Here is a 20,722-nt window from a genome sequence, read left to right on the forward strand (position 1 = left end):
TAATGGAAATTCTAAAAAGAGTGTAAACATCTCTTACGAAGGATAATTTCATCTTTAAGACGGATAAGTGGGATGACCGAGATTCGAACCACGCCCCCTACATATATATATATATATATATATATATATATATAGACATGAGATTTTATAAATAACTCCACTTTTGCATCAACCCTCTATCAAAACATGAGTTTATCACTTATTTTTTAATTAGTATAGTAATATAAATTTCACCTTTAAGGTGAATAAGTGGGATAACCGGGATTCGAACTCCGGTCCCCTGCATATAATTTAATGTCATAAGAAAAAAAATACTTCATCTAGTTATTATTATAAGCAAAAAAAATCATTTTTTAGTTCATTAAATGTTGATGTATTTGGTCTATAATATAGGTCAGATACATCAGTTTTTCAATGAACCTAAATTTTTTATTTTTTTTATTTGCTTATAATAGTGATCGGAGGGAGTAATATTTATGTTTGGGTCTCTATAAAATTATCAAATTTTTTAGTCCCTATAGAAAAAGTGATATATTCAGGTATCTACAAAATAATCTATGCACATAATTTTAGTCTAAAATGTGTATTTTTGAATGGTAATTTTGCCAACATTTTAACCTAAAAATAAAAATCTAATCAAGCCTACCAAAAAATAAATAAAAAATCTAATCAAATGTTGTGTAATAAGTATGACTACTACCTTGTTTCATTGATCAGGAAAGGGAGCGCGCGTATTCTAGCCTTTCGTTAATGGTAACTTTAGTAAGTTTAAACATTTTCCTTCTAAAAAATATAGATATTGATGGATTAATATATCAAATATGTGTAGAATATTAGTATTTTTTTTTAGCGTAGATTTTTTGTTTATGAAAGGTAAGTAGAATAATTTTTTTTCCAATTGAAAGGTGTAGTTTAATTTTTAGAATTTGTTTAAATGAAAGTTGAATTAGATTTTTAGTTTAATTTGATTTTAGCTTAATATAATAGTTTCATTGGTTAACACCTAAATCCCTACACTAAATTATATCTATTTTATATTTCTTCGTCAAACTTCAAAATATCTTATTTCACATTCAAAATCTTATTCTAAAGTTTCATATCCATTTGCATTTTTCACAATTTATTTTAATCACCCACCTCATGTGTTTCTTCCTTCATAGTCTTGTAAACCAATTTTAAATTTTATTTTGGTAAGCTATTTTACATTATTCTTTAAAAAAATGTCAATTTTTTTTTAATATGGGCGGTCCGTCAAGACCGCAGCCCGTACGGGGCTGGGTAGTGTTTTATGTAACGACCCATTTTTCGTATTCGTATATTTTAATAAATGTATTTTATTTATTAATTGGCTTTTATTATTTTAGTGAGCGACGAATAATTATTTAGCCGAACGTAAGTTATTAGACGCGAGAACACTTGTGTTGGGCTTATGGGCGTGAGAGGCAATGGGCCTAAGCCAATTGGGCTTGGTTCATAACCATGGAAAGTAGTATAAGTAACAAGTCAAACACATGAATAGTTTCACAATTCATTTTCTTTGAACTTTGAGTGAGTAAGAGCAAGAGCAAAACCATAGAACAAGGGCTAGGGTTTGATCAAGAGAGAAAGCTTGAGCAAGAGAAGGCTTGGATCATCATCTTTGCTTAAGGTAAGAGATTAGAATTCATGATTCTTGAGTGGCAAGGAGAGGGGAGATTGTCTATGTCTCCATTCCCGAACTCTCCCACTCAATTTCTTTTAGACTTTTGATTAAGCTTTTGTATGTGTGTGTGATGTTCTTCATCATCACTTTATATGTGTTAATCACTAGATTGATTTCATGAAAAATATGTATGTGTTTGAATCATATTTGAAAAGTTTATGAAAGTTACTTAAAACCCAAGAAATTGGCATGATTTTGATTATTTGAGGTATTTGGATGTTTGGAAGGGATGATTAATGTTCCTTGATACCATATATGTTTGGAATGGCTGTTTATAAGAATTTATAACATGTTTGGATGAATTTTTGAGTTGATTTGAGGTTAAACCGCCTTAGATAACTCAAGAACAGATTTTCTTTCTGGTGTAGTTCGCTTAGCGACCAGGAGTTCGCTACAGCGAACCTGTTCGCCACCAGCTCGCTACCTGTTCGCCATGTACCTGTAATCCTCTGATGTAGTTCGCTACAGCGAACTGAGATTCGCTTAGCGAATAAGTTCGCTACCTGTTCGCTATGGATTCGCTTAGCGAACAGTACTGAACCTGCAACTTCTGTTATTGTTTGTAAGTGTGATTAGGCACTTGTAACATGGTTTAAGAGTATCCTTACATGTTTGTTGATACATGTTAATGCTGTTAATGCTTATTGTTAATCGTTAAATGAATGATAAACGTGTATGCAATAAGTTGTAGCTTAAAGTGAGCAATGTGATGTTTTGACATTAATTTGTAATGTTAAGTGAATGTGTTAGGATTGTGTTCCCGCATTCATAATGAGTAGCTTCAAGCTAGAAATATCATATTGATGATATGTGTAAACATACATGCATTCATGTATATATATATGTTGAATTGGAAACTAGGGTTCCAATAGATTTAAATGGATTTTTGAGTCCATAAGGAAGCCGAGGATCGGATTAGATGAATCCATAAGATCTAGAGCTGCTATCCAGCAGGATATAAAACTGTTTAACTTATCCATGAGGGATATGAAGGTTTGGTAAGTTCCGAACAATCCGGCAAGATGTAAAACTGTTTAACTTATCCATGAGGGGTAAAAGGCAATTGGTACCACATGCATTAGTCGTGTCTAGGGATGGCATGACATAGAATGATTGACATTAGATACATTAGGGTAAATGCGCATATATTTGATAAATGGTATGTGACATTATCTGGTTGAACTGTGCTAAACTTTATTAATTGATAACTGTTTGGTGCGATGTTTTGACGTGAGTTAGAATATGTATGATGTAGTTCGAAAGTGTAAGACCTTTCTTATACTCGTATGATATGCGGTTATGTTTTCTAACTCTCTGCTTTGTGTTATTTGCTGGACCTTTGGGGGTTCAGATATTCAGGCTGAGGACGGTGCCGACGTTTAGACTGCGGTTTTAGCGTGGTGTTGAAGTACCTTTTGGTGAGGAGACTTAGAATAGATTACTCCTCTTAGTACTAGCTTTTGATTAGAGTTTGTAAATAGTAAATGCTCTGGTAATGTAACATCGAGTCGGGGATTACGCTTGGATTTCATCGTATATCGGTGTTACCTTTTGATATGCTAGTTCTTGTATAAGTGACATCCTTAGGGATGAATATGGCTTATGTATATATATATGTATATATATGCATGCTTGGTATGTTTGAATCCGCTGTTGCTTTTCATGTTAAACTTCATGACGCTCTGTGTGTATGCTTGTGTTTTAATTACCGCGTGGCACTCTGCCCTTACACTTGTTAAAAAGTTTTTAAAATTACGTTTTTAAGGGTAGTATGGGTTAGGGTGTTACAATAGTGGTATCAGAGCAGGTCGGTTCGTGTGAACCAATTAGGACTTTCTTTTCCCCGTATGAGCATGTGTAGGGAACACTGTTAGTACTTTCTAACGTCTAGTTGTGATTCGTTCAGGAATCATGGCTGCTGCAAGAACGAATGCTCAGATTGCGGAGGCTTTGGCCGCACTCACCAACATAGTGGTTAGAGATCATCAACCTGGAAGAGAGGTAGAGATGAGGTTGGAACGGTTCATGAAGCAGAAACCGCCAACATTTACCGGAGGTTACAACCCGGATGGAGCTCATAAGTGGCTAGAGGAGCTTGAGATAATTTTCGAAGCAATGGATTGTTCCGAGGAAGGGAAGACAACCCTTGGGACATATGTGTTGCGTGAGGAAGCGAATGTGTGGTGGAAGAATGCCAAGTTGAGGCTAGGACCCGGTGGTATGGCTATACCATGGGCAATGTTTAAAAGAGAATTTTTGGTTAAGTATTTTCCTGTGGATGTGAAGAACAAGAAAGAAGTGGAATTCATAGAGTTGAAACAGGGAAATATGACGGTAGCTGACTATGCCGTCAAGTTTGAGACTTTGTGTGCGTTTAGCCCGCATTACAACACTTTGGAAGCGGAGAACGACAAGTGTGTGAAGTTTGAAAGTGGTCTACGTCCAGACATTAAGCATATGATTGGATTTTCACAGATAAGGGATTTTGCGACCCTTGTGAACAAGAGTAGGATCTGTGATGAAGATGGTAGAGCTAAGGTGAACTACTACAAAGCTGTGAACGACCGAAAAGGGAAAGGGCAAGAGCGCGGAAAACCTTATGATAACCGCGGTAGGGGTAATACAAGTGGTGGTAAGAAGCCGGTGAATGGAAGTTGTTACAAATGTGGAGAACGGGGTCATATGTCGTATGATTGCCCGAAGAAATTGGACAAGTGTTTGAATTGTGGGAAGTTAGGCCACAAAACTGAAGTGTGTAGGACAAGAGTGTTTTGTTTCAACTGTGGTGAGGAGGGCCACAAGAGTATAATCTGCAAGAAGCCCAAGAAGGTGATGGGAAAGGTGTTTGCTTTGAGTGGAGAGGATGCTAGCCTTGAGGACAATCTCATTAGAGGTACGTGTTTCATCTATGACACTCCTTTAATTGCGATTATAGATACGGGAGCGACGCATTCTTTTATTTCTTTGGATTGTGCGAAGCGTCTTAGTATTCCCTTAACGGATATGATGGGTAGGATGGAAATAGAAACTCCTGCTAATGGTTCAGTGATTACCCGACAAGTATGTCGTAACTGCCCCGTAACCATTTTTGATAAGCACTTTGGTATGGATTTAGTATGTATTCACTTAGTGGTATGGATGTAATTTTTGGTATGAATTGGTTAATCTTCAACCGGATTCATATCAACTGTCGTGAGAAGGCCGTTGTTTTTCCGAAGCCGGAGGAGAACTTGCACTTGATGAGTGGAAAGGAAGTATCGGAAGCGTTGAAAGAACATGCCGAGATGTTCATGATGTTTGCATCATTGAAACTCGAAGGAGGAGTTAAGATAGAAGAGTTACCGATCGTTTGTGAATTCCCAGATGTGTTTCCGGATGACATATCTGACGTGCCTCCAAAGCGAGAGGTAGAGTTTTCTATCGACCTAGTACACTAGTCCGATATCGATGGCGCCGTATCGAATGTCAGCGTCAGAATTATAACCCATAAACATATATTCACATTAGCTCTATTCATAATTGTCTTGATAGCATTTTGGGATCGCCATCAGGTCTAAAAGTCCAAGAAAAAAACATGATTTGTTATTATTTTTTATTTAAGGAAGATTTGTTATTTTAAAAGGTGAAAAAGATTTGTTAACAGAAATTCTAAAAAGAGTGTAAATATCTCTTATGAAGGATAATTTTCATCTTAAAGACGGATAAGTGGGATGACCGGAAGTCGAATCCCGCCCCATGCATATACATAGACATGAGATTTCATAAATAAATAACTCCAATTTTGCATCAACCCTTTATTAAAACATGAGTTTATCACTTATTTTTTATGTAGTATAGTGACTAGAAATTTCACCTTTAATTAGAAACATTCTTGTCTATTTTTTATTTTATGTTTTCATTTTATTTATTTTTATACCGTAGGCAAATATTTTTCTTTTATTTATTTCCTTTTCTAATTAGATTTTTTTTTTGAACCAAACAAACTTACTGCATTTCATTAATTATCAAAAGTTCAATACATGAAGGAATAATCTCAAATCTATGGAAACTAGTCCAAGAATTGGCCGCCCTAGCTAAAGTGTGAGCAACCGAATTCACTTGTCTCCTAATAAACCTAACTTCAAAGTTCATGTAACGACCCAAATTTATTATTCACTATGTAAGTGTTTAATCATTTGGTGACGTGATTTTTAAGTAAGATAGTAACTTTAAGTTATTTATCGAGAGTTTTAGTTAACGCGCGAGTTAGTGAGAGTTAACGCGAGTTGGGTCAAGTTATTGGGCTTGAGGCCTAATGGGCCTTGTGTGGGAGTGTGGGGCGCCCATATGGCCATGAGGGGGAGAGAAATTCATTATTTCTCTTTTGGTTCTTGAAGATAGAGAGAAGGAAGAGAGCTTGAGGAGCTAGGGCAAGAGAAAGGGAGAGATTCAAGATTAATCTTCGAGTTTTTCTTCGAATCCAGGTAAGAGAGTAGATTTCATATTCGTGGGTGACTCGAGGAAGGGGAGAATGTTGATTTCTCCTCACCCGAACTTCCTCCACCTCATTTTCGTTTTAGCTTAGAATGGATTTTCTTGATGAAATCGTTCCTAAGGTTCTTAATATGCTTAACATGCTTTTAACATGATTAATGAACGGATTTAATGGTTAAAAAACGAGTTTATGAAATATTAAACTCAAGAACTTTGTGTTCTTGAGAGTTTTGATGAAAAAGTGTTCAATCTTTACTTTTTTGATGTTTATGATGTAGATCTGAGAAATGAACTGTCCTTTTGTGTTTATCCATGTTTGTTATGCTTGAATACAAACTCTTTTGGGATTTATAACATGAAAAATGGGATTTTTGGGTGAATTGGTGTAGAAAACGCAGGTTTTGAACTGTCCTGACAGAAGGCGCTCGCTAGGCCTTCGCTCAGCGAACGTGTGGCAAACAGCTCGCTGCAGCTCGCCATGAGCAGGTGATCCACTGGTGTGGTTCACTTTGGCTCGCTGAGCCTTCGCTCAGCGAATAGTTCGCTGATGCTCGCCGATGCTCGCCGATGCTCGCCGTGAGTCAGTGACTTCCTGGCGTTGTTCGCTGAGGCTCGCTAAGCCTTCGCTCAGCGAAGGCCTCTGTGACAACAATTTTTGTTGATGATGTAAGTGTAATTAGACACTTGTAACATGTGATTAGGGTATTCGAACATACAATTAGGTGTTTATAACCATGATTAATTGTATTATGATGATAATTGTTGATTATATTTGTGGAATATAATTGTTGTTGATTGTGTTGATGATGTTTGTTTAAATGTCGAAGAAGTATATTAAGGTGTTAATCAACTTAATAAAGAAGGATATTAGGATTTTGTTATTCTAATAAAGAAGGATATTAAGGTATAGTGTTATCTTAATAAAGAAGTAATGTTGGATAGTGTTCCACATTAGTAAATGAAGAGCTTAATGCTATTGATTGTGAGTGAATTCATGAAATACATGCATTCATGAATATATGTGATATTGGATATTCCAATAAAGAAGGATATCGGATTATATTTATCCGATAAAGAAGGATATTAGAGGTGAGATACTCTAATAAAGAAGATGGTACCACATGCATTAGATATGTCTAGGGGACATAGCATGAAGATTGTGGCATTAGATTGCATTAGGATATGTGTACATTATTTGATATTTGATATGTGACACATATGTTTGGAATTTGTGATAATTGTCTGTGTGTGTTATGTAACGCCCCGACTTTTAGAATTATTCGTTTATTTAGAATTTAGTTAATCCTTGTCTATTTTGTTAGGAATTAATGGTTTAGATGTGTTTGCCTGATTATCTAATTATTTTAGCATGTTAAATAATTAGTTGACGGAAATTTGAAGTACATAAGATGAAGTAGGAAAATAAATGATTTAGAAGTAGTTAGAGAAATTGGGCCTTGTAGCATGAATTGGGAGGTAATAAAATAATAATAAATATTAAATAATAAAACAAAATCCTCATAACTTGGAGACATAAAATAACCTAGTTTTTTTTTATAAATAGGCTAAAGTAGTGACAAATTAGGATTGCCCACTATTTTACCGAAACAGAAAAATAAAATAGAGAAGAAAAGAGAGGATTCATGAGAGAAAGAAAGAGGAGAAAAACCACGGAGATCACTACTAGACAGGTAAGGGGTTTGTCCAACTCACTTAGGACTTCTGAATTTTTATAGTAGTATGAATGAATATGGCCTTTATTTGTTTTACCTCGCTGTTCGGTCCTAATGCGATAGTAGTTAATATTTTGTTTATTTGATTCTGAATGCTACTATGTGACTAAAGGTTGTTGCATTCTGTCTTGTTGATGTTTAATTCGTATTCATTCATATGTCAATGGGTCCAATAATGGTGATGTAGTTTTTATAAAAAGGAAAAGAAAAGGAAGAAAACTTTAAACGATTACAAGTTGAGTAAACTAAGATTTTGTGTTATTAACATACAAGTCCCTGTTTCTAAGATGATTTGGGTGTCTAAATCAGTTTACAGAACTAGGATATTGTTGGGTTGGTCTTTGAATGTCCATATAAGAGGTTGTTGTTCAATTTTAAATAGAGCTTGGACCTCCTTTTTACATGCGATTCAATTGCCGAATTTTAAAAATAATTATAGGTATCTCTTTAAAATCGAACGATGATCAAAACGATATATAGAACGTTGAATATCGTTGCGAAACGAGAGAGAAATAACCGGGTCGGATTCTGGGTCGCACGACCCGTTTTACAGCAAACCGGGTGAAGAAGGAGGTGAACAGTGTCACTTCCCTTCGCCCAGTCGCAGCCCCGGAGAGTGGCGGCGCGTGAGACCTCCAGGAGACTCCAATTGTTTTATTTCTTTTTACAGTAAAATAGTAAATAATTTTACGAGAAGTTTGGTACCACTTTGATAATTTTTGGACACTCGTAGATATTTTTAATTAATTATTTAGAGTAAAAATGTGATTAAAAATATTATAATTTCGTGAAAATTTCCCAAAAAAATTATGTACAATATTTTGAATATTTAGAACCCTTTGGTGTGATTCACTCTCTCTGGTTCCTAGATTTGAAATTATTTCATAATTGTTGTCTATTAAATTGAGTTAATTTTCTAACTAAAATTGCAAATCAGTTTTTAATTAAATTACTTGAGTCGGGGCTGTTTCGGGTATTGGTCGGTCGCTGTTAAAAAGAGTAAACTAATTAGTTGGACTAAGATTGGACTATCGTTGGTGTTGTCTTAAATCGTGGTTCGTTATTAGTAGTAGTGTCGTTTAAGTCATGTTGTTGTAGTTGGTTATTAATAAGTGTTGAGCTATATTATTAATAACGATGTTGAATTATAATATTATAATGATTATAATGTTGTTGAAGTATTATTATTATTATTATTATTATTATTATTATTATTATTATTATTATTATTATTATTATTATTATTACTATTATTATTATGAGGTAGTCATGAGGTAGTAAAGATGTCGTAATGATGTCGTATATATTATTATTATTATTATTATGAGGTAGCCATGAGGTAGTAAAGATATTAAAATGATGACGTATATATTATTATTATTATTATTATTATTATGAGGTAGTCATGAGGTAGCAAAGATGTCATAATGATATCGAATTATATATTTACAATGGTGTGGTAATGATGTAGCAATGAAGTTGATGAATCGTTGGTAGCGCGTGTGTATTAGCTTGTTGAGTTGTGGTATCTAAGAGTTGTGTTGTGTGAGTATTCAGTCGTCCAAAAGGATAATATGTTGCTTGTTGTTACTATGTGTTTGGCTACGTCTTATATTACTATAGAATTCAGTTAATTGTGTGACGTTGTTACTCACCCCTTTTCTGGTTCGCCCCTACGATGTGCAATCGTAGGTTTTCAGGTAAACAATGATGCTTAGCTGAGAGTCCGGAGATGGCATTAGGAGCTGTCTTCCTTTTGCGTTTTCAATAATTGAGTCGCTCTGCTAGGAAGTCCTATGGGGGAACTCTAAATTTTATTTTAGTTGATTTATTGCTTTACGAATTTTTAAATCGAACCGTGGTGTTTACCTTAGTAATTTGAATCTTTCGGACAAATTAGTTTTGTTTATGAGTTTGTTTCCGCTGCATTTTTATTAAAGAGACATTTTACAAATAAAATTAAAGGGTAAAAATTAAGGGTGTTACAAATTGGTATCAGAGCAGGTCGGTCCAATCGGACCAAGTCGTATCATTTCTAACTTTTGTTTTTCAGGGTTTTGTGTGGAGAAATGGCCGGACGTAATGACCTTGCTATTGCAAATGCGTTGAACAATATTGCCCAGGCCTTTGGGAATATTCAGGGTAATGCGGAGGAAGAGAGGCTGGATAGATTTTTGAAGAATAACCCTCCCACGTTCAAAAGGATGTATGATCCTGAGGGTGCACAGGATTGGCTTCAGGAGATTGAAAGAATATTCAGGGCTATGGCGTCGACAGACTCACAGAGGGTGACATTGGCAACCCATATGTTGAAGGGGGAGGCTGACCGCTGGTGGGGCAACGCGCGACAAAGAATGCAAGCGGCAGGCATCCTAATCACTTGGGCCGGGTTCAAAGGGGCCTTCTTGGAAAAGTACTTCCCTGCTGATGTTCAGAGCAAGAAAGAGATGGAATTCTTGGGGCTGAGCCAAGGTACTATGTCGGTGGCCGAATATGCTGCCAAATTTGAAGACCTGATAAGATATTGTCCCCACTACAACAATGTTGAGAACGAGAGGTCGAAGTGCGTCAAATTCGAGAATGGCTTGCGACCAGAGATCAAGGCAGGTATTGAATATCAAGAGCTCCGTCAGTTTGCTACCTTGGTCAATAAGAGTCGGATCTATGAAGAAGATAACAAAGCTAAGAGCAACCACTACAAGGCCTTGAGCGACAAGAAGAATGTGGGCCAGAACCGCAGCAAACCATATGACAAGCCGAAAGTAGATCAGGAAGGTAAGCAGAAGACTACTGATGGGCATGACACAAGTGGGGGAGGCCGTTGCTATAGGTGTGGCGAGACAGGACACAAGATCGCAGAGTGCAAGGCGAAGAATCTGAAATGTTATAAATGTGGAAAGCCGGGACATTTTGCAAATGAGTGTAAAAATCCCGTGATTTGTTTTAATTGTTCAGAGCCAGGCCATATTAGTACCAAGTGTGACAAACCATGGAGGACACGAGATGCTACTCCGGCGAAAGGGAAGGTGTTCGCCTTGTGGGGCTCGGAGCCAGATGCATGAGGTAACTAATTTTCGAGGACGAAAATTCTATAAGTGGGGGAGAGTTGTAACGCCCCGACTTTTAGAATTATTCGTTTATTTAGAATTTAGTTAATCCTTGTCTATTTTGTTAGGAATTAATGGTTTAGATGTGTTTGCCTGATTATCTAATTATTTTAGCATGTTAAATAATTAGTTGACGGAAATTTGAAGTACATAAGATGAAGTAGGAAAATAAATGATTTAGAAGTAGTTAGAGAAATTGGGCCTTGTAGCATGAATTGGGAGGTAATAAAATAATAATAAATATTAAATAATAAAACAAAATCCTCATAACTTGGAGACATAAAATAACCTAGTTTTTTTTTATAAATAGGCTAAAGTAGTGACAAATTAGGATTGCCCACTATTTTACCGAAACAGAAAAATAAAATAGAGAAGAAAAGAGAGGATTCATGAGAGAAAGAAAGAGGAGAAAAACCACGGAGATCACTACTAGACAGGTAAGGGGTTTGTCCAACTCACTTAGGACTTCTGAATTTTTATAGTAGTATGAATGAATATGGCCTTTATTTGTTTTACCTCGCTGTTCGGTCCTAATGCGATAGTAGTTAATATTTTGTTTATTTGATTCTGAATGCTACTATGTGACAAAAGGTTGTTGCATTCTGTCTTGTTGATGTTTAATTCGTATTCATTCATATGTCAATGGGTCCAATAATGGTGATGTAGTTTTTATAAAAAGGAAAAGAAAAGGAAGATGTCATAATGATATCGAATTATATATTTGCAATGGTGTGGTAATGATGTAGCAATGAAGTTGATGAATCGTTGGTAGCGCGTGTGTATTAGCTTGTTGAGTTGTGGTATCTAAGAGTTGTGTTGTGTGAGTATTCAGTCGTCCAAAAGGATAATATGTTGCTTGTTGTTACTATGTGTTTGGCTACGTCTTATATTACTATAGAATTCAGTTAATTGTGTGACGTTGTTACTCACCCCTTTTCTGGTTCGCCCCTACGATGTGCAATCGTAGGTTTTCAGGTAAACAATGATGCTTAGCTGAGAGTCCGGAGATGGCATTAGGAGCTGTCTTCCTTTTGCGTTTTCAATAATTGAGTCGCTCTGCTAGGAAGTCCTATGGGAGAACTCTAAATTTTATTTTAGTTGATTTATTGCTTTACGAATTTTTAAATTGAACCGTGGTGTTTACCTTAGTAATTTGAATCTTTCGGACAAATTAGTTTTGTTTATGAGTTTGTTTCCGCTGCATTTTTATTAAAGAGACATTTTACAAATAAAATTAAAGGGTAAAAATTAAGGGTGTTACATGTTAGACTTGTGGTATGTGTTGATTGTCCGATGATTTTAATTGTAATTGGCTTCAATATATTGTGAATTATGATTGATATTTGGTTATAACCTTTCGTAGCTTATATTTGAATGAGATTAATGATGTATGCTTATAAATGAAGTGTGAGAACAATTAGGTTGTAACTCCTAATTAGATGTGATAAATGAAGAATATGCATGATATATGAATATGCATGAATGATGGTGATGTATATGTATAATGTATGAATTATGCATGTTTTTATGAAGAAGTGTTTAAGTACCATTTACTTACACTTGTATATTTTGAGTATGTTGTCTAACTCTCTTTTATGTGTTATGTGCTGGACCGTTGGGGGTCCAGATTTACAGGTTTTGTGGTATTCGATGTCGAGTCGTTGGTGAAGCTCTGCTCTGATTGTGACACGGGGAAAAAGGGTTGTATTTAGACTATAGAGTCTTTATAACTTTTGATATTTATTTGTAAAACTGTATCTTTCGATAAAGAAGATTATTTTGTATAAACACTATTTTTACTAATTAATTACATTAGTATTATTTTGGTAGAGGAGTGTAATACTCGAACCGATATTCAATAAATAAAATGTGATTTTCCGTTGCGTATTTTGAAAAAGATTTTACTAAGGTAGAAATATATAAATAATGGGTTTGGGTGTTACATTTCACACATGATAACATAACAAGAATAATTTCATTAACGATTGAAATAAATTCTGAGTTCCCTCGCCGTTTGGTACGAATAGCATCAACCAACACTTGAGAGTCACTTTCAAATTGGACGCTTTCAAAACCTCTACTCTTAGCTTCATTCATAGCTTGCAATAATGCCCATGTTTCACCCTCCTCTGTTGATAAAGTCAGTTGCTTCCACTACGTAATTCCAGCCATAAACTCACCAGAATTATTACGAAAACAAGCACCCATCGCGGTCCTACCTGCATTGACAAAAAATGCTGCATCTACATTGCACTTTAACCATCCTATACGAGGCTTTTCCCATCGATTGGTGCTGACAAGCGGAACATCAGGATCATCATTACTTCGCAACTTATGGACCGCAACCCACTCGTTCCAATGATCAAACGCAGCCCGGCCAATTTGGTTTGGACTTCTAACATTATCATTCCAAATTTTATCATTCCGGTTATGCCATATACTCCATAACAGCGTAGCCACTCTACCTATAGTAGCGTAATCCTTATTCCGACACAAGGCGAACACTCTTTCTGCCGCACTCCCTTGCTGACAAGCTGCAGAACCCAAGACAGATGACAGTCCAGCTGCTTGCCAACTGGATTGAGCAGAAACGCAGGTGAAAAAAGCGTGTACATCATCTTCTACCTCATCTTCACATAATGGACAATGAGCATCACAATCAACATAACGTTCTAATAACTGACACCTCGTTGGAATACATCCCCTACATAATCGCCACATAATATGGCGCGCTTTATGCGGAGCATGCGTCTTTTCTTATTAGTTTAAAGACTCGTGCATTCGCACGGGAACATATATTTCTACTTATGCATTAATACGGGGTGACTTTTTTTATAATTTTTATTTAGATCTATATTTTTACTCGTATATTAATACGAAGAGCTATTTATTTTACAATTTTCACGGAATCTATATTTTTAATCATATATTAATAGGGAGATTATTTTTTAAATTTTAACGGGAACCTATATTTTTGCTATTAATACGAGATTTTTTTTTTGTTATTTATATTATTGTATATATTTATACTCATATATTACAAACATTTTTTTTTTTGGTAATTCATATCCACCTCAAAACTTTTTTATGAAACCTCAAAGTCTTTTTCATATATCCAATGCATAAATTTTTTTTCATCAACTTTATAATTCGTTTAGTGGAGAACAGGGGCGTCTCCGAGTTTTATGAGGCTCTGTGCAAAATATAAAAGTGGCCCCTTAATAAAAATAAAAATAAAAAAATTATCGATTTAAATTGCATATAATATAAAAAAAAATTCTTGTAAACATATAAATTATCAATATTAAATCTTACATTAAATTAAATGGAACAAGAAATACAAAATAATTATCTTTGAATATAACGTCAAAAAGGAACATCATAATCTAAGATTTAATTTTATGCAAAGATTAAAATGGACTAGAACTATATTTACGAGTATAGATAACTAATATATTGATACTCATGATATTTATGAACATTAACAATATATAACTATTATTTTAGGGCCTAAAAATTAATCTATTAATATACATCTGATATTTTATAGGTATAAATAATATATAAGTAATATTATAGGACCTCAAAATTTTGAGTTGAGGCCCTCAAAATTTTGAGGCCCTTCGCACATGCATGCGAGCCGCCTCTGGAGAATAATAGAAACAACAAATATAATACATTTTTAATATTTGATATAAAAAAAAAAGAACAATAGGAATTTATCCTAATAAAATCTATGCACTATATATATATATATATATATATATATATATATATATATATATATATATATATATATATATATATATATATATATATATATATATATATATATATAGGGGTTTTCTAACTTAGACCCTAGTTAGGTCTAAGTTAGCAAGGTGCACCTTTTCAATTGGACCAAAATACCCATTCTTTTTAATTAATTAACCAAAATACCCATTAGTAGACGCAGATCCAGTGTCGCGCGCGTACCGAAGGACCATGGTTACAGACCGTTGATTTCCATCAGACAGCCAAGATCTGATCTCATCAAGACTGTCTGATCAATCAGACAGCCCAGATCATCCTGATCCATCAGATTCCAGCGCCTGCGCCACACTGGATTACAACCTGGAGAGAGAAAAATTTGCTTTTTAAAAGTAGGACACGTGTCACACAATGGTTGGCTGGGCGTGATTTTTGTTCATTTAATACTTTGAACTCAATTATTTCGTTGTAAATTAATTTTTTATTTTTTTATTTTTATACCAAAATTCATAATTTTTTTTTGTCTACAAATAGAGACTTGGTTCGTTTGATTTGGACACCGAAAAAAAAATGCAATTTTTCATTACCTTAATCTCATTTTTTGTCTACTAAATACGTTACTTGTGTGTACAATTTAACACGCACCACTCAACCAACTCACTGAAACCATTATACCAGGAAAATAGTAGATAATATTCTGGAACTTTTGGTATATTTTATGAAATTTTTGGAGACCTGAAACTATTTTTAGTTAATTAAATGAGATAAAACGGTAATTAAAAACTAATGTTTGCTTCTGAAACCATTTTACTGGTAGAATGGTTGCACATAGTTGTATTCTGAAACCATTTTACTGGTAGAATGGTTTCAATGAGTAATTTATTAATTGTGTTTGCTTCTGAAACCATTTATCTGGTACAATGGTTTCAGAGAGTTGTAATCTGAAACCATTTTGCTGGTAGAATGGTTTCAGTAAGTTGATTATTAGTTATTTGCTTCTGAAACCATTTAGCTTGTAGAATGGTTGCACATAGTTGTATTCTGAAACCATTTTACTGGTAGAATGGTTTCAGTGAGTAACTTATTAATTGTGTTTGCTTCTGAAACCATTTATCTGGTACAATGGTTTCAGAGAGTTGTAATCTGAAACCATTTTGCTGGTAGGATGGTTTCAGTGAGTTGATGTAAGGTAGTGAAAAATGAGATTAAGGTAGTGAAAAATTGGGTTTTTTTTTCTGTGTCCAAATCAAACGAACCAAGTCTCTATTTGTAGAGAAAAAAAAATTATGAATTTTGGTATAAAAAAAAAAAAAAAATTAATTTACAACGAAATAATTGAGTTCAAAGTATTAAATGGAAAAAAATCACGCCCAGCCAATCAGACAGCGACACGTGTCCTGCTTTTAAAAAGTAGATTCTTCTCTCCAGGCTGTAATCCAGTGTGGTGCACGCGCTGGAATCTGATGGATTCGGATGATCTGGGCTGTCTGATTGATCAGACAGTCTTGATGAGATCAGATCTTGGCTGTCTGATGGAAATTAACGGCCTGTAACCATGGTACTGCGGTACGCGCGCGACACTGGATCCGCGTCCATTGATGGTAATTTGGTTAATTAATTAAAAAGAATGGGTATTTTGGTCCAATTGAAAAGGTGCACCTTGCTAACTTAGACCTAACTAGGGTCTAAGTTAGAAAACCCCTATATATATATATATAATGACACTACTTTTATTTATTTCCTTTCCTAACTAGTTCAAAGACCCGTGCGAATGCACGGGTCTATTGAGTTTACTTCGATATTTAAGTTTATCATTATCTTAACGTAAAAAATTTATTTAGAATAAAATATTGTTAAATATAAGTGAAATTATTGTGTTATTTTTTGTAAAACTTATTTATCCAATTGTTTATGTTTCAATGACAAATATTGGTCCGTATATATTTTTTAATCGAAAATTAGAATTTTTATTAGGTCTCGTATATATTTGATGGTCCCGTATATATTTTTTTGTAAAATATTTATGGGAAATGCTAACTAGTGCCCCAGGGGCACTAGTTAAGTAGCTAAATAAGGTATGAATGTATTGGATATTGTGTAATCTACTTTTTATAAGTATAAAAAATGTTTTTTTTTCAATGAAAAAATTACTCCTTTTGGTATCCTTAACTAGTGCCCCGGGGCACTGGTTAGCATGACCCAATATTTTATTATTATTAATAGTTAGTAGTACACTTGGTAGTAATATTATTTATTTTATTTTTGATGAAAAATATTGTTTTGTTTCTTTTTTTTAATATAGTTATTGTTTTGTTTCTTTTTTAATATTATTTATTTTATTTTTGATGAAAAAAAGAAGCTTGAGTCGCTCCTATACAAGTCATTGGTGCTAAATTGATTTCGTAGTCATATTAGAATCACATATAAGTATGAGTAGGGATGTCAATTTGCATCCGTCAGAGCGGATATCCATGAGGATTGCCCCGTTTTTAATTTGTTCTTGGTTTGAATTTTGGAAGATGAAGATTTTATCTTTCTAGGTTTTGAATGATGAAGATACGGATGAAGTTGAACTTTGATTTTCTAGGTTTTCAATATGTTTTTTATTTTCAATTTATTTTTCTTATAAAAAATGAACATGTAATTAATTAGTCTACGTGGCTTTGATTAAATTAATCCAAAATAAAAAAAAAAGGAAACTTGAGTAGCTCCTAGACAAGCCATTGGTGCTAAATTGATTTTGTAGTCATATTAGAATCACGTATAAGTATGAGTAGGGATGTCAATTTGTACCCGTTTGGAGCTCTGAAAACAAGGATTTTTTCTCGTGGGGACGGGGGTGGAGGCAAAAATTCTCCCACGGATACTTTGAGAGGGGATCGAGGAAGGCGCAACCGTCCTCGCGAATTCTCCGAATCTGTTCATTCATACTGATTCGGGGGTCAGTTATGGCATCAAGTGGTTTCAGACTTCCAGCCCCCTTCCGATCGCAGTTGCTGGGGATCGAATCACATTCCTCCCTACCATGTTCAGTGTCAATCACCACCGAACCAACTAACGATTGATTATTCAACAAGAAAAAAATTTAGTCACTAAACAACTTCAAAATAATATTGGCATCCACATACTTTGATTGATTACTTAATTCTTTCGTAAGCATTGTTATCGCGGATTCCTCTCAAATTTACCCCAACAGAATGCATGATCAATTTTTTTCTCAATAATCATCTTAATTTCTCTATACCTAATAAACATCTTATATTCATAAAAAAAAATATAAACATTCATAAAAAAAATAAAAATAATCATCTTATTATTTTCAATACTCTCTTCCCTTGTACTCTTTTGTTAACCAAACACGGTGTTAGTCGAGGTATTTTTTTCTTTTCTTGAGCAAGAAGTTGTGACAGCATATCCAACCTAGTAAAATAAATTATTTTTACTGTTTTACTATTTTGCTAGTAATTATCTAATTGTAGTGGATGCTTCTAGATACCATGAGCTGTCACCTTATCATCTTTGGATCCTTTTTTGTTTGTTGACAACCATATGATTCCTTGTTTCAATCTAACGGTATTGAGTGATTAATCTTTGTGATCACCTTGCCTATACAAGCCTTTATGGCTAATGAATAATATAACTTTCAACAACATTATCTTCTTCTTATCTATACTTTCACACTATTTTATTTGAATCCTTTACTCCACCGAGTTCCATTCAACAATTGGAATTCCTGGGTTTAGAATTGATATTAACAGTTTTTCCCTAATATCCAAATTCCCTGTTACAATTGGTATCATCCTTGACCTGGGCCATGTCTAGTCCATCGCAAACCCTAGAGTATCTGGAAAAAAGGTTGAATGAGCAGCTTCAACAAATCAACCTCCAACGCACTACTGACATGGATGAAATTCGTTCCCTGCTGCGCGCTCAAGTTGAACAGATCGCTCAAAATTCCAACGGCCGTCATGGCGCCGCTGCTCGCAATGGAACTTCAAATACCTACGCTACTCGTATATCTAAGGTTGAATTTCCTCGGTTCGACGGCAAGAATGTTCGGGACTGGCTCTATAAATGTGACCAGTTTTTTCTTCTTGATGAAACCCCAGCTACTTCCATGGTCAGATTGGCTTCCATTCATCTTGATGGGTTAGCCCTACAATGGCATCTGAACTATATGCGACAAAAGTTTGATATTTACCCTTCTTGGACTCAATATGTCACCGATGTTACAATGCGATTCGGAGATGCTTTTGAGGATCCCTTGGCAACACTGCTACAAATCCAACACACCGGTAAAGTGAAGGATTACATCGACCAGTTTGAGTTGGCTTTAACACAGGTAAACTTAATACCCGAGCATTCCTTGAGCATGTTTTTAGCTGGCTTGAATCATAACACCCAAATGCATGTTAGAATGTTTAATCCAACTTCTATTGCTCATGCTGCTAACCTAGCCAAATTACATGAATCCGGTAATGAAACTATGGCCAAACCCTCCTCTAAATACTCATATACCTACCCTAAAACACCACCAATCTTACCTAAACCCATCACTCCTCAAAATACTCCCCCTTCAAACACACAAACACCATCCTCTCCACATAAGCCTAACACCACAAACCGTTTCCAGACCATGCGTAACACACGCTCTTATTCGGCTGAGGAAATGGCAGACCGTCGTGCTAAGGGCTTATGCATGTTTTGTGATGAACCCTTCACCCCTGGCCATCAACTCAAACACCGTCGATCCCAGCTCTTAGTCATGGAGTTGGAGGATGACGAACCTGTGCTAGACGAGCTTACACATGTCGTCACACAAGACATTCCGGATTCTAGCACCATTGTGTCCCACACCATTGACAAGCCCCAAATGTCCTTACAAGCTTTATCTGGCATGACAAATTATCAAACCATGAGAATTTCTGCCCTTCACAATAAAAACATCTTACAAATCCTCATTGACAGTGGAAGTACCCATAATTTCCTTGACCTTGAAATGGCAAAGAAACTCGGTTGTAAGCTTGAACCTATTCCACCACTTCAGATCACCGACGGTGGTGGCCACACATTGGAGGCACCGTTCATTTGTAAGTCCTTCAGTTGGGTTATGCAGCAAACAAAATTCCAAGCGGATGTAATTGTGTTACCTTTGGTCTGTTGTGACCTTATCTTAGGTATTCAATGGTTGAAAACACTTGGTCCTATTGTGTGAGATTTCGAGAAATTACAAATGGAATTTTCTCAACAGGGTAGAAAATTTGTGCTACGTGGGGCTAAAACATCATCTTTGAAAGAGGTTAACAACAAGTCTTTCTCTCAAGTAGTGAAAACTGGTGTTGAAATGTGTTTCTTGTCTTTGGCTGAAAATGCGGCTCACTTATTTATGCCTACTTGTAATTTGTTTGAAACTTCTGATCCTGCAACGCCTCTTGCTTCTCGTTTGGAGCACTTACTCCAACAGTTTGATGACATCTTTGCGGAGCCTACCACTTTACCACCTCTTAGACATGGGTTTGATCATAAAATTCCCATCAAAGAGGGTACTGATGCATTCAACCTTAGGCCTTATAGATATTCTACAGTCCAAAAGAATATCATTGACAAATTGGTTGAGGACATGTTCACTCAAGGAATCATTCAACACAGTAACAGTCCTTATGCTTCTCCTACTGTGTTAGTAAGGAAAAAAGATGGTTCTTGGCGTCTATGTGTGGATTTTCGTCGTCTCAACAGCTGCACAATCAAAGATAGGTTCCCTATCCCCTTGATTGAAGATCTTATGGATGAACTTGGGGGTGCTTCTATTTTTTCCAAGTTAGATATGAGATCCGGTTATCACCAATTGAGGATGGCAAAAGGGGACGAACACAAAACGGCCTTTAAAACTCATAACGGCCATTTTGAGTACTTGGTAATGCCGTTCGGATTAACGAATGCCCCTGCTTCATTTCAAG

General features: G+C 35.3%; 1 protein-coding gene and 1 long non-coding RNA gene across 2 annotated transcripts; both read left to right on the forward strand.

Moving 5' to 3' along the window:
- The first annotated feature begins 9,977 nt into the window (after window positions 1–9,977).
- LOC123923001 (zinc finger CCHC domain-containing protein 9-like) lies at window positions 9,978–10,970 on the forward strand. Its single transcript, XM_045975649.1, has one exon. The coding sequence runs from the start codon at window positions 9,978–9,980 to the stop codon at window positions 10,968–10,970; it is 993 nt and encodes a 330-aa protein (XP_045831605.1).
- A 283-nt stretch (window positions 10,971–11,253) lies between these two features.
- Window positions 11,254–12,263, forward strand: LOC123920383. The gene is made up of 2 exons (XR_006813645.1): window positions 11,254–11,452; window positions 11,983–12,263. It is a non-coding gene; the product is annotated as an uncharacterized LOC123920383 (long non-coding RNA).
- The last annotated feature ends 8,459 nt before the right edge of the window (window positions 12,264–20,722 follow it).

Source organism: Trifolium pratense, linkage group LG4 (assembly GCF_020283565.1).
Source record: "Trifolium pratense cultivar HEN17-A07 linkage group LG4, ARS_RC_1.1, whole genome shotgun sequence".
Taxonomy (NCBI): Eukaryota; Viridiplantae; Streptophyta; class Magnoliopsida; order Fabales; family Fabaceae; genus Trifolium; species Trifolium pratense.

Bases quoted from the DNA above. Each gene is read 5' to 3' on its own strand.
- LOC123923001 (XM_045975649.1), top strand. From the start codon at position 9,978: ATGGCCGGACGTAATGACCTTGCTATTGCAAATGCGTTGAACAATATT.